The following is a 14,279-nucleotide window of genomic DNA, read 5'->3' as shown; positions in this document are numbered from 1 at the left end:
ACAAAGAAAATGGACATACAGCACATCGTGGACAAGTCTGTGGAGCTTAAGGCTCATCCAAACAGTGGTGAGTAGGCCTAGTTCATATTGATTTTTTGTTTGTATGTGAACATGTGGGCCGCTGTGCCAATTTGACTAAACTTCATAGCTGTTGATACAGTGACCTACTGTGCTCTCATACATTGAAAAAGTTAAAGTGGGTGTGAGAATGATCCAGTCGCTATCCATGGTGCTGAACTGCTTTGAATCTGTGTTTATAAAAAAATTTATTAAAAGAAAATGCAGCGTTGAAGGAGTTTCTCCATAGGAGATATGGCATGGCTCCTTTTTGTGACTGTCTCCAAATCAGCCCTTAATTAGGTCATCCAGCAGCTCAAAGATGTCATTGCTGGATAGACGACATGTCCCTACTATTTTTTTTATTTCTGACAGTCCAAAAATGTTGAGACGAGCATGGAGGAGTCTTTCTCTCTCTTCTGTCATTGCACCTATGCCTCCTTCTCGCCGCAGTGACCGCAGCCATGTGTGTGTGTAACGCTGTGCCAGTTTGCACCTGGCCCATGTGCCAAATCACATTGCATGTGCTAAATGATCACATTTGCATCTCCTCTTCCCAGTGTTTTGTGCGTTCTGATAATCTGCATGTATTCTGCATATTCATGAAGGCAAACACGCTAAATGGATTGCGAGTGATATTTTGCTCATTTGACAGATGCAATCCTCGGTGCTCTCGGTTAGTACATCAGCTTTGCGTGCGCTATCAAGTTTGCACGTGTTTTTATACACGCAAACCTTTAGTAGATCGGGCCCTCTGTGTTATCACCAGATCGTATTATACTTGACCACAACAACAAACTGTCATGATCATCCGCTGACGGACGAGAGAGCACAGAGCCTGACTGAAATGAGCTATCCAGACTACACTCATTTTATGAACCAGGCTGTTAACATTTTTATTTCTGCTGCAAAGATTGGCTTTCTTGAATTGGTGTGTGGTATCCTGTACTTCTGGAGCCAGCCTCAAGCAGATCCTTGATGAACTGCAGGTTTTAGCACTTCTGCATTGGCTTCAATTCTCGCGGCTGGAGGTTGGTGCTTGATATTTACGTCACTGTTATGTCTCATCTGCAGTGTGCAATGAACGGAGGTGAAGTTGTCTCCGAACCACCTTCAGATGTAGTAACAGAGGTATAGCACAGAGATTCAGAGCGTGTTATGTTAATCTACAGCTGATACATGTTGCTGTGTATCATACAGACATGATTACATGAAGAAACGAGGAGGAGATTAAATACATGGCTGATATGGGGGGATCATGGAAGTGCTGTAAATGCAGGAAATACAAGCCGCAGAGCGGACCAATCACAGGGCTTGCGGTCCGCGTTGATTCTACGCGTAGTTACCATAGGGTAGTTACATTTTGGAGGAGGTACATGTCAGCTACATGTGTAGGCCTCTACGTAGGTATGGGAGCTACGGTGTAGGCTACGCCGTCGATTTGACGCAGAAGTATAAATCAGCCTTAAGACAGTGGGAGTTTTTTGCAACAGAGCAGGCAGAGTGGAACAGTGCTGTGTGCTGTGTGTGTGTGTGTGTGTGTGTGTGTGTGTGTGTGTGTGTGTGTGTGTGTGTGTGTGTTAGTGTGTGTGTGTGTGTGTGTGTGTGTGTGTGTTGTACTGTTGCTACCTCGGCCAGCCCCCCTCTAGTAAAAGAGGTTTTTAATCTCAATGGGACCTCCTGGTTAAATAAAGGTCACATAAAAATAAAACAGACAGCTGCTCAGGTGAAAGCCATGTTTCTGCAGAACAGCTTCTGTGTTCATTACTGTAAATCAGACTGAGGACGTTCAGCACTCAGTCACACAGGTATCATGAAAGTCCTGAACAGCAGTAAAACAGAGAGATATTTTTGTAAGTTCATTAAATGCCGAGTGAACTACACCAGCAGAATATTAATACTCCTCTGAGATTGGTTCTTTCTGTTCACGTTTCCAAGAGCCTCATTATGATCCTCATGCTGATGACTTCATTACCAGAATCTCCCAGCCAGAAAAATTAAATGTATCACTCCAGCTTATTGACTGAAAACATTATTTCCCTCTGTTTCTGAGCGATCCTGTAACTAACCAGCTGACCCAACTATCGGAGAACAATTTTCATAAAGTGAGCACAAAAATTTCAAGGCAATTTTCTCTCGCAGCAGGTATGAGCCAAACAATTACAGTGAGCTGCAAAATTCAGGAACATTACAAATTAATATTATGCTTGGAGCTAAAGAAAACCACAGCACCACGGATGTTACAGCAGCGGTCCTGCCAGCAGCTCGCTAACACAGTGGGAAATGAACTGGCATGAATATTGTATTTGTCCTGGTGTTCCGAGTGTGATGGCCTCTGTGTGGGCAGCTCCTCCACAGGGTGAGAATAGCATCAGGGACACTCTGGCACCGCTTTCCATTTGGCAGGAAAATCCTGGGTGACACCAAGCTGTCTCAGACACTGAAAGAGCCGCAAATATAAAAATGTCTCCTCTGTAATTACAAAAATGGTGCCGCCTTCTACAACTCCACACATCTTTATGGGTTATTAAAACGTTGTGTTTAGTCCTCTGAAAGGCCCACTCAAGGTGTGCTGCATTCTTCTGTGCCCAATGTGGACTACATTCAGGGAAAGAAGACAAGTTTCCCCTTTTCCAATCTCTGAACCCATCAGCTGTTGTCTTACTAGGATGCATGCCTCCCAGAGTGATGGACACATTTTCAGTCTATCCAGTGTCACAGGTTAGAGCTAAACAACTTCCAGCCTGTTTTCAGGGGTTCATTTTGGCTGATATTTAAGATTCACTGCAAAAACTCAAACCTGAGCAAGTGTTTTTGTCTTATTTCTAGTAAGATATGTCTTATTAGACTTTATGAGTCACATTCACCTGACAGGTCCAGAAACATGTCTCATTTCAAGATATCAAAAGTCCCAAAAAATAAAGCCTGAATTGCTTGAAACTAGTTTAAAAAAAAGATCTGCCAATGGAACCTGTGAAGTTTCTTGAATTAATAATTATTATTTTGATAAATTAACTCTTACAAGGACACCGGCACTGCTATCTCCTCACACACCTGCTTCACCTCCAAAACCTCCAGTCTGACATCTCCAAGATTCCCATGTACGGAGCCCCTAAAGTGACATGTGCAGAATTTTTTTTTTTGGAAAGTATCTCGTGCGCACCAGATACTTTCTCGTGCGCACCAGATACTTTCTCGTGAGCACCAGATACTTTCTCGTGCGCACCAGATACTTTCTCGTGCGCACCAGATACTTTCTCGTGAGCACCAGATACTTTCTCGTGCGCACCAGATACTTTCTCGTGAGCACCAGATACTTTCTCGTGAGCACCAGATACTTTCTCGTGCGCGCCAGATACTTTCTCGTGCGCACCAGTTACTTTCTCGTGAGCACCAGATACTTTCTCGTGAGCACCAGATACTTTCTCGTGAGCACCAGATACTTTCTCATGCGCACCAGATACTTTCTCGTGCGCACCAGATACTTTCTCGTGAGCACCAGATACTTTCTCGTGAGCACCAGATACTTTCTCGTGCGCACCAGATACTTTCTCGTGAGCAGCAGATACTTTCTCGTGAGCACCAGATACTTTCTCGTGCGCACCAGATACTTTCTCGTGCGCACCAGATACTTTCTCGTGAGCACCAGATACTTTCTCGTGAGCACCAGATACTTTCTCGTGCGCACCAGATACTTTCTCGTGAGCACCAGATACTTTCTCGTGAGCACCAGATACTTTCTCGTGAGCAGCAGATACTTTCTCGTGCCCACCAGATACTTTCTCGTGAGCACCAGATACTTTCTCGTGAGCACCAGATACTTTCTCGTGAGCAGCAGATACTTTCTCGTGAGCAGCAGATACTTTCTCGTGAGCACCAGATACTTTCTCGTGAGCACGAGATACTTTCTCGTGAGCACCAGATACTTTCTCGTGCGCACCAGATACTTTCTCGTGAGCACCAGATACTTTCTCGTGAGCACCAGATACTTTCTCGTGCGCACGAGAAAGTATCTGGTGCTCACGAGAAAGTATCTTGTGCGCACGAGATACCAAGTTAGCACTGGAGATCAACCAGTTTCGATCTAAAAATGACAGTACAGCAGTTAGTTGAGCTCACGAGAAAGTATCTCGTGCGCACGAGATACTTTCCAAAAAAAAAATTCTGCACATGTCACTTTAGGGGCTCCGTACCCATGCATGCTCTCAAACACATGCAGAAACACACACACACACACACACACACACACACACACACACACACACACACACACACACACACACACACTCACACTCACACATTTTTGCAACCCCTAATCTAACTCTCGGTACCACCAATCACGGTGCCCGAAAGAGATTAATAAAGACTGAACTATCTTTAAGCACACAATACAAAATACAACCATGTGATCATTCCTGATGCATTCCAGGAAGTCGGGAAATCTAATGATAGGCTCTGTGCATGAAGCAGATCTCTCACTCAGGGTGAGATTACTTAGAACAGATTTTTAGCTGCACATAGATGCAACATCTGTTTATAGAGATCAATAAATAAATGTATGATAATCACTGATGAGAGCCTAGAAGCCAGAACGGAGGATTGCATTTGCTCTCCATACAGACTGTTTCTCCTGGGTGCACTGAAACCTGCTGCTACCTGATTGGTCAATACTGCAGAGACTGCAAATGCATTAAAGATGGAAACCATCCTATGTCATTTTTTAATAATCTGCGAATAGAGATTATCCATGCAGGATGAATGAGCATCAGGGATTAAACGACAGGCTGCAGACATCATGTTTAATCAAATGAAGCAACATGCTGGAAACTAAACACTGTTTCTAAAGTGCAGCTCCATTCTTAAACTGTACAACACACCTGTCTCAGCAGCGTTGTCCCTGTCTGCTGTACATGATGGAAATTCAATTGAGATACAAGATTTATTAAAATTCAATGCACAAGTATGAAAAAGTCATTAGAAGTTTTCAGCCCAAAGAGTTCTGGGGTTTTCTGGGAGGAACTATCAGCTGGGGAGAGCTGCACGCCTCCAAGGTACAGCGAGGTGATAAAACAATCTTGATGGAGGGATTGTGATAAAATTTATGTCCTTAGAGAAGCTTAACTTTAGACAGTTTCCCCCATCACACCGTGCAAATATACGTGACCATAGCGAGACGATTGAACATTCAACAGCTCGACTGGATATACAACACAGAAATCTGTCTTTCAGCTCTTCCTTACAGTCAAAATGAACATTTAATGAATCCACAATAACTTTCATCCTATCTTATAGTTATTACTACACTATCCAACTGGCAGAATAACACATGAAATATTGTGTTTAATGTGAGAAATATTTGTTGGCATATTTTCCAGATTTACACCGAGTACTGTGAGGTTAAAAACTCAAACACATTAGTTTTCAAAAGAGTCACATCTCACTCTCTGCTTCAGCCATTTCATCATCCAGTGATTGTGTGAAAGCATCTCTCAGGTGCTGCATGTGGGCATCGTCACCTTCATATTAAAAGAGCGGCTAGTTCTGTAGTGGGCTCATGAATTTTGGATTGTAACAAACACAAATTTAAAAACAGGTGTTCACAATATTTCTTCTGTCACTGTCCTTCTTTCATTGATTTTATTCTCAAAGTGTGGAGACTTAATCAGCGTCTGTCTGCCAGAGGAGTCATGACACCCTGCTTTACGCTCCACATTGTAATTAGAAACAATACAAGTGTGACAGCTGATACAGTAAATGAGTTCTTCTCTGACAATGAGGCTGAAAATGAGCTCGTCACACACACTGTCTGAGTGCTGCTGTTGATGAGTGTGGACCAGAAATACTAATTTTAATCATTGAACCTGAGAGCTAACACATGAGGACTTTAGTCACTCCATGGACATGATGCTTGATGTAAAAGCTCTTCAAGCAGAGTAGATGACAACATTAAGTAACTATATGGTAAATTTTAACAGGAATCAGGGCTCGAAATTTAACTGTCTTATCAGGCTGATTTATACTTCTGCGTCGAATCGACAGCGTAGCCCGCGCTGGAGGTTCACATAGCTCCCGTACCTACGCAGAGGCCTACGCATGTAGCTGATGTGCACCTCCTCCAAAATGTAACTACGCGTAGAATTGATGCAGACTGCAAGCCCTGTGATTGGTCCGCTCGGCTGCAGTGTATTTCCAGCATTTCCAGCACTTCCGGGATCCCTGCACATCGTCCGTGTATTTCACCTCCTCCTCTCTATTCTTCATGTGATCATGTCTGTATGATAAACAGCAACATTTATCAGCTGTAGATTAACAGAACAAGCTCTGAATCTCTGTGGAAAAGGAAACAGAGATCGTAGCAGGGCCGGAAGCAGGCGACCGGCTACCGGAGAGACCACACTGCCCTCAAGGGTTTCGACCAAGCGGCAAACTCCGGTCTCAAACGATGAAGCCAATGCGGAAGTGATATAAACTGCAATACATCGAAAATCCGCTTGAGGCTGGATGCAGAAACACCGGAAACCACATAGATATGAATGGGAAAAAGACGATCTTTGCAGCATTAATAAACATGTTTACAGCCTGGTTCAAAAAACGGCTTGGCCCTACAACGCTAATCTCTCTAATGGCACACACTGAACAGGGGGTGAATTTTTTTCTAACATGACGGTTAAGAAGATATTAAGATTATGAGTATAAGGACCAAATAAGGACATGACTGACGTGACTCCCGGTCGGGAACACACAGCCATTGGCTAAGAGACTCACACTACGTCACACTCTGCCTAGTTGAGTTCCGCATTACCAATATGGCTGCTGCCGTCGATTTGCTTCAAAACAGCTCTCAGGAACAGATGGGTGACGTCACGGATACTACGTCCATATTTTTTACAGTCTATGGTTTCGACTGAGTATTGCAGCCCGTCACGGACACATCGACGCTCAAATGTGTGGTGATCCTATCCGCATCAGACCCTGCTGCGTAGGGGCGGTGTAGAAGTATAAGTCTCAAATGCTCCGAAATTGAATCTGTCTGACCTCAAAATATATCCGGGAGCATTTGTGTGAGTGTAAATAATTGTTGTAGTTGGCTGATGGCTCTGTTCTTGGAGAGCACACCTCCCCTCGCTTTTAACATAATGTATTCTGTAATTATTAACGTGCTATATTGTACAATTGTGATGGGAAAAATACAGACATGATAGTGTGTTATTCCTGTGTTTATCAGAAGTTAGTAAGCTACACAATCACACCTTCTGTGATTTATATATTGCTATCTGTCTGTATGGCTGAGGGGGAAACCAGGGAGTGAGAGGCCAAGAAGGTGAACATGAAGGGAGAGGTTGTAAAAAGCTCTCTGGTTTGTCTCACAGCTCTTTGGTTTGTTTAACGATGAGATCATCGTTAAACTCTTAAGACGGTAAATACCATGTTGAATCTTCACTCTTGGTGAGTTGTGCAGACTAGGGATGTACATTTTAAGTATTTTCCATTATCGATTTTTGGAAATGTTAACGATCAATTATCGATTAATTGATATTATTCTTACGTCAAAAACAATGCCAAATACGTTGTTTTCCCCCTAAATTATATTTTCTGCAGCAACAAAATGCAAATAACTGACGGGATTGAATACGGGCACACGTTTGACACGCAGAATATCAACGATCAGGCTCATTAAAATATTCAACGAGGACATAATCTTATAAAGTGAAGTCTCATAATACTAACAGAAAAGTACTTCAGACTCACAGAGTCCAGTTTTCTGTCTACTCGTTCTTATTGAGAAAAATAAACATGTGTTTAGGTCAGGTGTCAGCCAGGAGCGCAACCGGGTCATTATCAGGAGAAAGCTCAGACGGCTCTGATGTTTCTGATCTGTTAACATAGCGTACCAGAATTTCCCACCTGTCTGTTGCCTTCGTATCCAAAGGTGGAAATATCCTGTTTAAAGCTGTCAACCTTTGTGTCTGTGTTGTTGTTGGCAGCAGTTTTGTATTGATCCTCTTTGAAAAAGCGTGCATGGAGACCTGACGTGCAGCCGCAGCCGCCAGCTGAGCGTCTCCGCTGTGCGCAACACCTTTAACAGCTGATTCACATCCAAACATGCTTTAAACTTAAAACACCTCCCTGATAGATGAGTGTAATATGAGACCACATGATGTTTGTTCCACGTGACGGAAAATTGATAACAAAAATGTGTGTTTCGAGTAATTTCTTAACAATCAATTAATCGATAATCGATTAATTGTGGTCATCCCTAGTGCAGACCTTGTCTCGCTTGTCAGATTACTCGGTCAGCTGACTGATTAGCAAAGCTCACTGAAGGCCGGAATAAAGCTCACAAAGACGTTGTTGTTTGAGTGTTCATGTTCAGATTTCCACCAAACGGTCTGTTGTGTTTACAGTATTTCTCAATTGCTAAAACACATTTCTTGACATCCAGCACGCTTTTCTCAACACTAAAAGCACAACACCCAATTTTCAAACTACATTCACCAAACCTCAGACTCTTCCTGCAAAACCAAACAATGTTGTCAGGTCATACCCCAAGTCAATCAAAATTAAACAATACTGAGCAGTCATTACACACTACATCAAAACACTGAAAACACAATGCTCAGGACATGAAGCTGTAGGAACAATGTTTATTGTTCACAGTAGGATAAATGAATGTAGCTCATGTATCCAGTAAAAATAAAGTCAACACAAATATAAATGAGAAGCACATTACAGTGTAATCCACAAAATCAAACTGAAGTGCCTACAGTATCTACAATCATTCAGCCACAGCATCAGGTCTACGTGCTGGGTCAGGCCACAGGACTCCTTCCACATCCCAGACCACATTCTCCCTAGCCAGACAACGGGGGAAAACCCCTGGCGTGCCGGATCCAGGCTTATACTGGTTTCCTCACATCATTAGCCACAACTGTGATCAGTTTGAGTGGTTGTGTTTAAGCTGTGACACCTGTGCTTCAAATGTGTTGAACTTTTGCTACCTGTGCTTACCTTTATGCAACACAATTGCATCACAGTGCAACATGTGTTTTAGTGAGTGAGAATGTGTTTGAAGTTGTGTCTAACAGGTGAAAAGAGCTTATGGTTTTACCAAAAGAGTGTTCAGACCCTGTTGTCTGAACCAAATTCAGACAACAGGGTGTTTTAGCAATTGAGAAATACTGTAACCCTGGTGAATAACAATAAATCTGAATCTGAATCTGAATGTGCATACATGAAAAGCCAAGGCAGGGAGAGCAGCAGCAAAGACCCCGGTGTACAGAACAGTGACAATACATATGACAATGGTAAAATCAGACAGAGCAGAAAGGAGGAGCTGGGGTGGAGGAGGGTTGCAGGAAGCAGAAAGAGTAGGCAGGCTGAAGCAGTTTCAACAGAACAAACATTTTGTGATTTGCCAAGTGGATGAAAACAGAAATCAAAAACAAAATCTTGACAATTTGTTGTCTCACTAAAACCAAACAGTCTGAAGTCTAACGGCATGAAGCCAGTGTGACTCTCATTTTGACATTTTAGTGCTTACAGTCATCAAAGTCTGCCATCACACTCAGCTGAAGAGAGCTCCTCTACTTCAGTGTTGTTGCTTTTACACACTTTCAGCCTTTCAATGCAGAGTTTAAAAAAAGAACATCGCCTCTTAAAAGACATGGACTCACCATATTTATCGATGACACTGGTCCGATGCTGTTCACAAATATGTCCACGTCTATGAGTGTTGGTTTAACTGTGGGAAAGAGTAAAAAAGACAGTTATTGATCAGGCTTTAGGGCCCACACCTGCCTCCTTTGTGTATCAAAGAGAAGAGAGTGAAGTTGGATCAATGAGACTTTGTTGTTGTGAATCGTTTGAAGAGAGAGGAGCTGCTGTGAGAGGCAGTCCTCTGAGATATCAGCTGTTTTTCTAACTGGGCCTTGTTTGTCACTTCATTGGGGTAAAAACAATCTTGGGATCTGTTGGTCAATGTTGGACGATGATATAGCTTCTACTCTAAGTTTGATGTGCACACAGTTACAGACAGAGCTTTCTGCCTGTACTGTGTGCTCGTTTTATCTGTACTCCTGCACATTTTCTTAAAGCATACAGATACTGACCAAACATTGAAGTATCACTAGAAACCATTGGGGTGGTGTCAAGCAGTGTTTCCAACATTTTAAGATGGATCATCAAAACACAACGGAGAGGAATACTTTCAAAAAGGTGGAACTTTTGGAAGATATATTGTGTAAGTTGGTTAAAAACAAGCAGCAACCTCCGGTTTTGAGGAATGAAGTCGATGCAGAAGTACTGAAAACTGCAGCTCCTCGAGTGTCCACTTGAGGCTGGCTCCAGAAACACTGGAAACCACATACACACCCATTCATGATTACAGCAGAAATAAACATGTTTACAGCCTGGAACACTGTAGCTGTTAACGAGGAGGCTAAAGGGTCACCTCAACTCTGCCTCTTTTCTTCTCCCTAAGTCGTCCAAAAGTTACTCAAACCGGTCCCTCCCCACGTCTGCTCTCATCGAAATGCACTCTGTTTTGGAGTCACGCCCCCCCAGCTGAATGGAGCTCTCTTCATCAAGGTAGAGGGATCAGATACAACTGAAAGCTTTGAGACAAACTCGCCTCACTCTTGTGGAAGCATCAACTTTATGCATCCATGGTTTGAAAAGTAGTTTACAGCAATAACCCTTTAGCATACTCACAATAATCCCACCACCGTTTGAGAAATACTGCTCAACTTCTGGGGGACATTTCTTTTCTTGAAGAAATATTATTTTTAATCTGATCTTTATGATCTGTTTTTTGTTTTGTAAGCAATTCATTTGTATGAGATATTTACATCTGTATGATTGTGTGGTGTCATCTTGATAAAAGCAGTTTATGTCTGTACAGGTTACAACACAGTTCTTCTATTTACAGATCATCTCCCATGACAGATGATAAGCCAGATCAGTATTCAGCACCAGTTTGGAGGGTTTAAGAACTCAGTCTCACTCATAGACTGTATATAAAATGGACAGCGTCGCTCCGCCTTTTCCTGTTGTACGGTTTTGAGTCTGCGCTAGGGCTGAACGATATATCGTTATCATATTGATATCAGGATATGAACATTCAAGATATTAATTTCACAAAATCAACGATATCAACAAGATTGTCCCCGCTCGCCCTGCATGTATGCTTGCCCTAACATGTACAGCTAAGGCCAGCCAACCACAAACCTCATTTCATGCTTGCCGTTGATTGACAGCTGAAGCCAGCCAATGACAAACATCAGAGGGAGACACACACTCACACAGATGCTACACACAGCTGGGAAACAGAAAGAGAACCTTGAGAAACACTTTTCAGAAAATGGTTCAGACGCTGGACAAATGTTACGAAATACCATCCCCAACATATTTTAATCAAGTGGCCATTCCCAAACTCTACAACAACAAACTTCAAACTCAAGATCCGATGTCTGCAGACGTCCTTCTTCCCTGGGGAGCATACTGGGGATAATATAGCACATGAGATAATAATAATAATAGCTTATAGAATTGATATAGCGCTTTTCTAAGTACTCAAAGTCGCTTTACATAATGTAAAACTAAAAAAATAAAACATATCAATATAAATGAGAGGTGCATTAGTGGACTGGGATTTAAAGGAGGACCAACAGGTTTGCATGACCACTGATAACGCATCCAACATGATAAAGGCTTTGGAGGTGAATGGCTGGACGCGGCTTCAGTGCTTTGGACACAGGCTGCACCTGGTGATAGGTACGTTTAACTATGAAGGGTGTGTGTGTGTGTGTGTGTGTGTGTGTGTGAGAGAGAGAGAGAGGACAATCTGCAGTAATATGTGGTCATTTAGCTGTGTTGTAATATATTTATGTATTATTTTGTACATCTATTTTCTGTAGAAAATGCAGTGAAAGGTGACAACCGGATCAGCCATGCAACAGTGTGCAAAAAGTTGGTGTGCCACTTCTCACACTGCTGGAAAAAGAGAGTGGCACTTGAACAAGCCCAGAAGCGCCTCAATTGTTAAATCAGAGCTGCAGTAAAATGTTTGATTTCTTCTTATTTATGGTAATATTGACAACTGACAGAGTTCTCATCAATAAAACTGCTGTTTCACATCCTTTTGTATTATGATGTTTTTCTTCTTCTGGAAAATGCTAAGTTTTCACTGAACCCATAGTCATACCGTATCGTATCGATATCGAGATATCTGGCATGAATATCGAGATATGAAATTTTGTCCATATCGTTCAGCCCTAGTCTGCGCTGTAGAGAATTTCTGTGGTTGCCACGGTAATTTCTGTATTGCCACGGTAACGAGCTCCACCCTACAGCGTAGCGTCACGAGATCCTATGGAGTTTCTCTCTATGGCAGCTGTCAATCAAAGCAAACCCGGAAGTAAAACCCCGTTTTTTAAACTCTAATAACTAACGAAGAAGAAACTTTTCAGAAAAAAGAGGCCTTGAACACAAAACAGTCAAATACTAACTACATATCACCACAGCATACGGATGGGAGAAACATTCATACCACGTGTATTTATTTTGTAAAGTTTGAATGAATGGGGGAGACGGAGTTTTTGACCTATACTGCAAGCTTCACTTCCAGCCGAGTGAGCTGCACCCCTGGTCTCACTGCACACTCAGAGGGTTTAGACGGCACGCAATGTGGCAGATCCTCCACACTAGGGGAAGTGTGTAGGGGCAGTTCTAGATTTAAGAAACCAATGGGTGACATCACTATTCAATCAATCAATCTTTGTTTATAAAGCACCAAATCACAACAAATATTATCCTCAGACTCTTTCCAAACAGAGCAGGTCTAGACCGTACTCTATGTTCTATTATTAACAAAGACCCAACATCAAGACAGGATAAGATCCAGTCCCATCTTACAGACAGGACTCAGTCTGATCTCATCTTAATCCACCATGAGCAGAGCACTTTGCAGCATTTAGCAAGTTACAGTGGCAAGGACAAACTTCCTTTAACAGGCAGAAACCTCCAGCAGGACCAGACTCATGTTAGACACACATCTGCTGAGACCGAGTTTGGGTTGGAGAGTGATAGAGGGAGATGAAGAGAGAGAGATGAAAGTGATAAGACGGATAGTACAGTCATGGCCAAAAGTTTTGAGAATGACACAACTATTAATTTTCACAAAGTCTGCTGTTTCAGTTTTTATAATGGTAATTTGCATATACTCCAGAATGTTATGAGGAGTGATCAGCTCAACTGCAATTAATTGCAAAGTCCCTCTTTGCCTTGAAAATGAACTTTAACACCAAAAACACATTTCCACTGCATTTCAGCCCTGCCACAAAAGGACCAGCTAACATCATTTCAATGACACACAGGTGTCACACACATTAACACAGGTGTGGGTGTTGATGAGGACAAGGCTGGCGATCAATCTGTCATGATTGAGTGACTGGACACTTTAAAAGGAAGATGGTGCATGACACCATTGTTCCTCATCTGTTAGCCATGGTTACCTGCAAGGAAACACGTGCAGCCATCATTGCATTGCACAAAAAGGGCCTAACAGGGAAGTTTATAGCAGCGAGTAAGATTGCACCTCAGTCAACCGTCTATAGAATTATCAAGAACTTCAAGGAGAGAGGTTCAATTGTTGCCAAACAGGCTCCAGGGCGCCCAAGAAAGTCTAGCAAGAACCAGGACCGTCTCCTGAAGGTGTTACAGCTGCGGGATCGGGCCACCACCAGTGCAGAGCTTGCTCAGGAATGGCAGCAGGCAGGTGTGAGTGCATCTGCACGCACAGTGAGGCGAAGACTTTTGGAGGAAGGCCTGGTGTCAAGGAGGGCAGCAAAGAAGCCACTTCTCTCCAGTAAAAACATCAGGGACAGACTGATATTCTGCAGAAGGTACAGGGACTGGACTGCTGAGGACTGGGGTAAAGTCATTTTCTCAGATGAATCCCCTTTCCGATTGTTTGGGGCATCTGGAGGAAGGCTTGTTCGGAGAAGACGAGGTGAGCGCTACCATCAGTCCTGTCTCTTGCCAACAGTGAAGCATCCTGAGACCATTCATGTGTGGGGTTGCTTTTCGGTCAAGGGAGTGGGCTCTCTCACAATCTTGCCTAAAAACACAGCCATGAATAAAGAATGGTACCAGAACGTCCTCCGAGAGCAACTTCTCCCAACCATCCAAGGGCAGTTTGGTGATGAAGAATGCCTTTTCCAGCA

The 14,279-nt window shown here is 42.9% G+C and overlaps 1 protein-coding gene across 1 annotated transcript in view; it reads right to left on the bottom strand.

The window, feature by feature from the left end:
- The window catches only part of LOC117825736 (gamma-aminobutyric acid receptor subunit gamma-3), a 143,304-nt gene that overhangs the window by 73,714 nt on the left and 55,311 nt on the right, over window positions 1–14,279 (bottom strand). The window contains exon 3 of the mRNA XM_034701669.1: window positions 9,732–9,799. Within this exon, the coding sequence (XP_034557560.1) occupies window positions 9,732–9,799 (68 nt within the window). The remainder of the gene's footprint in view (window positions 1–9,731; window positions 9,800–14,279) is intronic.

The sequence above is a fragment of the Notolabrus celidotus genome, chromosome 2 (genome assembly GCF_009762535.1).
Source record: "Notolabrus celidotus isolate fNotCel1 chromosome 2, fNotCel1.pri, whole genome shotgun sequence".
In the NCBI taxonomy this organism is placed as follows: Eukaryota; Metazoa; Chordata; class Actinopteri; order Labriformes; family Labridae; genus Notolabrus; species Notolabrus celidotus.
This window is presented reverse-complemented; position numbering and strand designations above follow the sequence as displayed.